The sequence below is a fragment of the Helianthus annuus genome, chromosome 14 (assembly GCF_002127325.2).
Source record: "Helianthus annuus cultivar XRQ/B chromosome 14, HanXRQr2.0-SUNRISE, whole genome shotgun sequence".
Classification (NCBI taxonomy): domain Eukaryota; kingdom Viridiplantae; phylum Streptophyta; class Magnoliopsida; order Asterales; family Asteraceae; genus Helianthus; species Helianthus annuus.
In genome coordinates this window covers 28,247,304-28,254,732 of record NC_035446.2, presented here as the reverse complement: position 1 = coordinate 28,254,732, position 7,429 = coordinate 28,247,304, and the positions used below count along the sequence as shown (strand labels likewise).

Genomic DNA, 7,429 nt, shown 5'->3' with positions numbered 1-7,429 from the left:
TTCGTGTGATACAAATCAAGTACGGTCAAGACAAGTGTGAAGCAAAATGTTCGTGTGAAGCAAGTTCGTGTGAAGCAAGGTTCGTGAGGAGCAAGGTTGGTGAATAAGAAGATCCGTGTGAAACGTCGGATACCGAGGAGTTTCAAGAAAATGAAATTGATCAAAGTTCAAGATCTACAACTCAAGGATGTTCGTGATTAGGGGGTGAATGAAAGTTATAATCCCTACACATCCTAAACTACAAGGGTTTTATGATAATTAAAGAGAAGAGTGGCGATTACATGGCGGTTACAAAGTTCAGGGGGCAGTTGTGACAAATCAGAACTTGGTAACTACCACCCCAAGGGTGGCGAAATCCCTTGGGAGGAACCCATTCAATTTCAGCCACACACAGAGAAGGGACACTACTCTTGGACAAGAAGACACACCCCTTCATGTTTAATTACATCCACACAATTCAAGAGACGCAACCGTTCGCGAGGAGACGCGTCTATTGGATCGCACCCTTTAGAAACTATAAATAGGGATAGATTTCTCATTTGTAAATCACTCTCATCAATTGTATTCTATTGTATTCAAACTCTCATTTTATATATTCAAGTTATTCATGTCTAGAGATCAAAGATCTATTTTGGGGCCAACAGTTAGGGGCAAGACAAAGACGAACTGGTTAGCAAGTTGGCCAAAAGCAAGTTTGAAAGTCTTGCTAGTACTTTCAAAGATTAGGTACTTAGAAGGAAACTTCTTAACTCGGTTTGAAAGTACTTTTTACCTATCGTGGCATCATCGACGAGCAATATAAAAAAATGACACTGAAGAAGTCCTTGGAAGAATCACAGCCTTTGAAGAACGTATTAAAAGTCAAGATGAACCTGAGGCAACTCTAACAAAGAAGAAAATGGATTTGGAAGTCGATGAAGTAGAGACAAAAGCTAGTTTTGATGTTATGAATGTGAGAAACTAGGTCATTTTGCGAAGGAATGCACCAAATGGAAGGAGAAGGAGAAAGACAAGCAGCAAAACAAAAAAAAAAAAAATCTATGAAGAAGAACCAATGTTACTGCAAGTCAAGAATGTTGAAAACCCTTTTTAAAGTATATTTAGTTTAAGGGGGAGAATGAAGGTTTTAAACTAAATTAGTAAATGTGGGTCTAAGTTGTCAATATTAGTAAGTGTATGTAGAGTCAAGTATCTAAAATATGAAAGTATAGGATTCTCAATGTATTGTTCTTTCAATGATCCTAATACTTTGGCGCAGCTTGTTGCCCGTTTACCTGCCACTTGTTTGTAATTTGTTACTTTGGCATTTTAATGAAAACATCAAGTATTTCGAATCAAAAAAAAAAAAAAAAAAAAAAAATTCGTATCTGATTTACCAACACATAACTTTCAAACCATCTATGCGCTCGGATTCCATGGTGTATCTTGATCCTAATACTCAAAGGACTACATTTTGCTAACTGAATATATTACATCTTATTAACGCACTAAAGCCTTAAATATGCAACGATTACAACAATATATTGTTAGATAAATAAAAAAAACATAAATAAAACTAACTACTCATAGTATCATGGAATTAGTTTAAGATTCACCTGACTCAACAAACTCTGTTCAATGACTCTTACAAGGCAACGCCTATCAATTTTTTGAATTAATTACTCTCAACATGTTACACTTAATTAATGTTGATGAATAAACTAGTTTGCTCAATAGAATTCTTGTTGCATAGCAAAGAAAATAACAATCAGAAACTTTACAACAATGTAATAACATGAAAAATGAAATAGAATACGGGCTTGGAATTCATTTCAAGCATTGTCGAATAGTGGTAAAGAACCAATCGTCATAATAGAATATAAAGGAAGACAAGTATTCTGACAAGAATATATTATATTTCTGAAAACTAACCTGAAGATGACTGGAAACCTGCCTTTTTGTAAGACCAGGGACATTCATAAGCTTATGTATCTCACTTGGATGACATCCTATTATCAAACACAAGACTTTTATATATTGCACAACGAAAGTAAGAGTATACAAAAGACAGTTGTAACGGTTGAATTCATACTTCCTTCTCCAAGCTGAATTAGAACATTATCGAACTTCTCACAAAGTTCTGGTGTCCACTCAATGCTGAACTTCTTCTTCAAACCATCATTGCCATTATCTGAGGATTCTGAGACAAGTTTATTGTCAAAGTTACTTGGGCCAACTTGTGTCAAATTTTCTTCAATATATTTCCATTTACTAAACTCTATTTCTGGTGTCGCAGTCTTATGAGTTATGTTCTTTTCACATTTTCCAAGCTTATGCAGTCTTTTGCGGATTATGTCTTGACGTACACGCTTTAATGCATCTGTTGTAAGTGGTGTTTCGAGGACAAGAAAAGCACCACTCTTAAGTACATCCAGTACAAATGCATCATCCTCTTGATCAGACATTACTTGTGAGTTGTGACAAAACAAATTGTACATAGCAGAAGCATTAGAGGTTATTCAACACAAGTTAATTAGTAAGAAGAAAAAAAAGTCAGTAAAATATGATATACAACTCACCAATAGATAGCATATCCATATCATTTGTTTGTCTAAGAAGTGTTTGAATACCCACATGGCTCATATCATGACTTATCAGTAGGATGTCATATTCAATCTTCTTTTCAAATAGCAATGTCATAGCTTCAAAGGAGTGATCAACATGTATAACTATAAAAAGATGTTTTGTACGAAATCTAATTAGTCATAGACACTTGGTATTTAATGTTATTGTAAAGACGTATTGTAATTTACATAACTTGTTAGCAGGGTTGGCCCCGAGAATTCGTGTACCCTATTCGAACTTGAAAAAACATGCCCTTAGGCCTTAACGCAATTGGGTATGAGGCAATCTAAACCTAATGACAATTGGCTAATAACTAATCTACACTAGAAAAATAGTTTTGTAAGTGGAACTATGTTGGTGTTTTATATAGGTATACCCTATTAATTTACCTTTTTTACATATAAATATCGGATTTTTTTTAAATAATGTGCCCTTAGAATTATCGGGCCCTGGCCGATGGTCCTCCCCGCCACCCTTAGGGCTGGCCATGCTTGTTTTGTATTCCCCCTAAATTAGCAAACTAAATTAAACTCATTACTCATTTTCACAACATACCCTTTCTGTTGGTGCACTTGTGTCTGTACTTTGTCTGTATTCGGTCTGTGTATAAACGATGTCCTAAGTTAGTCTTTAAGTTGACCAAGTCAACTATCCTCCTAGTTTGACTTGGCCAATATGCTGTAATGTAAAGTGTCTGAGTCGAAGGATAAGGGATCGAAGGATGATGTGGATCCTTCGATCCCCACGAAAGATATGCCTCGAACTATGGAACTCGAAAGATTACCTTTCGAGGTTCTTGCTGATCCTTCGATAGCTTTGTATTCGAAAGATGATCCTTCGGATCATCTATCGGATCCTTCGACCAGACCTGCTGTGTATGGGTATAAATACCCATGCATTGTGTTGAGTTCATTAGACAGAGACTTAGAGAGAATACACACACACAGGTTGAGAGCATTATGTCCGAAACACACACACACACACTTTGAGAGTTTACAAGTTAGGTTTGTAAACATTGTGCTTGTAACCGAAACCTTCATTTGCATTAATACAAGTTGTGTTAATCGGTGAACCCTTGTGTGTTGTGTTTATACTTGCTTAATCCCGGTTTGCTCGCTAGCTTGGATTCCGCACTCGCTAGTGGGTTAGTATAACAAGGTTTGAGGTTCGTCATCCGACAAAAAGGGACCTACAAGTGGTATCAGAGCTTGGCTCTTTACCTTGTTTAAAACCGGGTTTTTCAAGTTCTTGGTGTGTGTTTGAACACTTGGTTTAACACCCGTTTTTGTTGGTTTTTCTACATTTTTAAACTGGAAAACGTGTTTTAAACTTACCGGGAGTGTTCGTAAGTGGGTTGGGTAACTTAAAAACTTGTTTTTGAGTGTGTTGGTAATTTCCGGCCATATTCCGGTCAATATTCCGGTGACTAGTTTGAAGATAAGGTTTTCCTTTTTGGGTAAACTATCTTTGAAAATCTTGGTTGGTGAGAAAGTACACTCTGCCATACCCTTTTGCCGAAAGTTGACTTACCAACCCATCACCTTTTCACCAACCCGTCACATCTGTGTCAGTGTGTCAGTGCACATTCGAAAGATATCCTTCGACTTCGAAAGATCATCTTTCGATCAAGGAAGGCTCGAAAGATTATCATCCTTCGACCCATCCTTCGAAGTCTGAAACATATCCTTCGATAAAGGAATATTTTCGAAAGTCAAGTGTCCGAAAGATAGGGATTTATCTCGAAAGATAAGGATCTTTCAAGTGTGAATCTTTCGAGATTTTGAATCTTTCGAAGCCAGTGCTCGAAAGTCAACAGTGATCCTTCGAACACTGTTGATCATTCGAACAAGTGTGTTCTTTCGAAAGTCAGCTATACGAAAGATAAGGATATTCGAAAGATAAGGATCCTTCAAAAGGGAAATCCTTCGAGTTCTTGAATCTTTCGAAATCATTGTTCGAGATTCAACAGTAATCTTTCGAGTACTGTTGATCCTTCGAACAAGAGTTGATCCTTCGATTGTGGTCAGGTTATTGTTAACAAGTTTCTGTGATCTCAGATCTTTCGACCAGGATCCTTCGGCTGTGTGATCTTTCGGGTGGCAATCATCCTTCGTGACTTTGACATAGAATTTATTTTTCTTGTCAAAGATGAATCCGAGTTGGTGGGGAACTCCTGCTCCAGATAATGGTGAATATACAAGTTCAGGTGTCACTCCCTCATGGTGGGGTACACCGGCTCCAGACGATGGAAAATACACGAATACAAGGTCATCTCCATTATGGGCCGAATCTCCCACACCACCTCGAATTACTGCAGAAATGTGGGCATCAGTTACCAATCAAAGGCAAAGTGAAACGATAACAACAACAGATTGTTTTGGCAATCCAATACAAGTTCCTGTAAAGCCAGCTCCAACCACAGACATGTATGGAAATCCATTACCCCCAGTTGCCGTACAACACCATTATTCTACTGTAGAATCGTCATTTCTTAATCCCAAGAACAGTAGTCAGACAAAAACGGCGTTGTATGCTGAAATTGTCAAAGATGTCAGCAATGGTGGATCCTCGGGGAATGATAACAGTTCTGAACATGTTAGAAGTTCAGATGAAGATGTTTCAACTTCAGTTGAGGGTGATACAACTTCAAGTTCAAGTGAGGATGGATCTGAACGTGAATCATCAAGGGAGATTGTTGATTCTGATGCAGAAAGGCCAACACCTGAGAGTAATTCCAGTCAGGTATGTGTTGATGAACCAACTGCTGTAGATTGTGATGATTGTGCTAGATTAAAGGCAAACATGTCTGAGTTGCAAGGCAAACATGATGCTTTACAAGCTAGTTTGTTTGACTTGCAAGACAAACATGTTTCATTGAATGCCAAGTGGTGTGAATTGCAAAGCAAACACGAAGCTTTGCAAGAAAAATATGATGTGACATTTATCCACAACCAGAAGTTGACCGTGGATCTTTCAAAATGCACAGAAGCCAATATGTTTTATGAAAACCATGAAAAAGAATTTAAGTCAATGATTGAGACGTTAAAGAAAGATAAAACTGAATTGACTAAAATGGTTTCCAGAAAACAAACGGAAATTAATTTGTATATCTCACGTCTTGAGACAATGCAAAAAGAAATGGTCTGTGTAAAAACGGAAAGTGAGGCAATCCAACTCAAGCTAGATAGCTATTTGAGTTCTAGCTATGTGTTGGATCACATCATTGACGTTCAGAAAGAAAAACGGGATGTCACATGCATAGGATATAAGAAATGTCCACCACCTGTGAGACACAATTATGATGCGATGCCTGACGAGGAGGATAGAGTGTTCTTTGAACCATCTGTTCCTCTAGATGTAAAGGAGTTTGCAGCAGGACTCAGATACAAGAAAGATGTATCACCAGACTCAGATACTTCAGCGGATGCATGTGTGTCTTCGGCTGAACTGAATCAGGATCCTCCAGTCATCATTGAGGATGCTGATTCTTCTGATGATGAATCTGATGATACCATCCCAGCAAAGTCTGATGCGGAAGTCAAAGATGGGGACATACCTCTCGAGAATTACATTCTATGTGATCCTCCTGCAAAACCCGCTAAGACTGTTGCAATCGAGTCCTCGTCTGCAAAAGAGTCGGAGGGTGTGAACTTGCTGTACACTCTCGTTGGTGATGATAAAATCTACTCGGACAAAGATTTTCCTATTAAAAATGTTAATCAATCTTTAATAAGTAAAGTCTTTGAAGATTCGACAAGTAAATTTTTGGGAAAGACAGGACCACGTGTTACAGTTACACAGTGTCCTCCTATTCCAAAGGCTGAAATTCGAAAACAATTTGGGAATAAGAAATTACCAACAGTACAAAAACAGCAAAATCATGCCAAACCTAAAGGAAAGGCACCGACTCAGGGTCAGAAGAAACAGACTCAAAAGAAAAACAAGAATGTGAACTTTGTGAAATCTAAGGGAACGGACAAAATCGAAACTTATGAGAACAAATCTAACTTAGATTTTGTTAAACAAGCAACAGTTTTGAAAAGAAATGATCCAAACTGTTCAAAACCTAGTACCTCGGGATCACAAAGTTCATCATCATCGTCAAGACGAGCACATGATGCTTCGGGGATTGTTGAACGAAGATATTGTTTTGAGTGTGGAACAATTGGACATATCATTCGAAATTGTCCATATCTTCATAAGTTGAAAGCAAAGGTTGATGATCCCCGTGAACAAAATCATGCCGCCCAAGAGAATAGAAAAGGCAAACAGGGCGAAAACAAGAAAAAGGTTCGGAAGATAAACCTCGTGAAATCTAGAGGGACTGATAAAATTGATACTTCCAAAAACAAATCCAATAAGGATTTTGTTAAACAAAGTAAAATTTTGAAAAGAAACAGTCAAAACAACTATACACAACACACAAACGGTTGTGATGTAACCGAAACCTTCATTTGCATTAATACAAGTTGTGTTAATCGGTGAACCCTTGTGTGTTGTGTTTATACTTGCTTAATCCCGGTTTGCTCGCTAGCTTGGATTCCGCACTCGCTAGTGGGTTAGTATAACAAGGTTTGAGGTTCGTCATCCGACAAAAAGGGACCTACACTTTCAAAACAAACATAATTTATAGTGAAGGATAAATTTTGATATGTGTATAATAAATTTATGATAAATTTTGATATGTGTAGGACGAATTTCAATATGTGTAGGATATACGTAGGATAAATTTTGATATGTGTGAGATGCATTTTGGAAAAAAAAATGTTTTCAGGTTGCGAAAGTATGTAATCACGTAGTGTTACGTAACTATGTAATGGTACAT

At 37.5% G+C, this 7,429-nt stretch overlaps 1 protein-coding gene across 1 annotated transcript; it reads right to left on the bottom strand.

The window, feature by feature from the left end:
* Positions 1-1,709: 1,709 nt before the first annotated feature.
* Positions 1,710-2,444, bottom strand: LOC110887032 (two-component response regulator ORR26-like). Its single transcript, XM_022134940.1, has 3 exons — positions 2,072-2,444; positions 1,912-1,988; positions 1,710-1,754 (listed from the first exon to the last, which is right to left on the bottom strand). Exons 1-3 carry the CDS (start codon positions 2,442-2,444, stop codon positions 1,710-1,712), a joined length of 495 nt encoding a protein of 164 aa, XP_021990632.1.
* Between the last annotated feature and the right edge of the window lie 4,985 nt (positions 2,445-7,429).

What these genes read in the sequence shown, in the direction of transcription:
- LOC110887032 (XM_022134940.1), bottom strand. Translation starts at nt 2,444, where the DNA reads ATGTCTGATCAAGAGGATGATGCATTTGTACTGGATGTACTTAAGAGT. An exon ending in AATTCAGCTTGGAGAAGGAA is followed by an intron (nt 1,989 to 2,071) that starts GTATGAATTCAA and finishes GTTTGATAATAG; the next exon opens with GATGTCATCCAAGTGAGATA. An exon ending in AGGTTTCCAGTCATCTTCAG is followed by an intron (nt 1,755 to 1,911) that starts GTTAGTTTTCAG and finishes ATTGTTGTAAAG; the next exon opens with TTTCTGATTGTTATTTTCTT.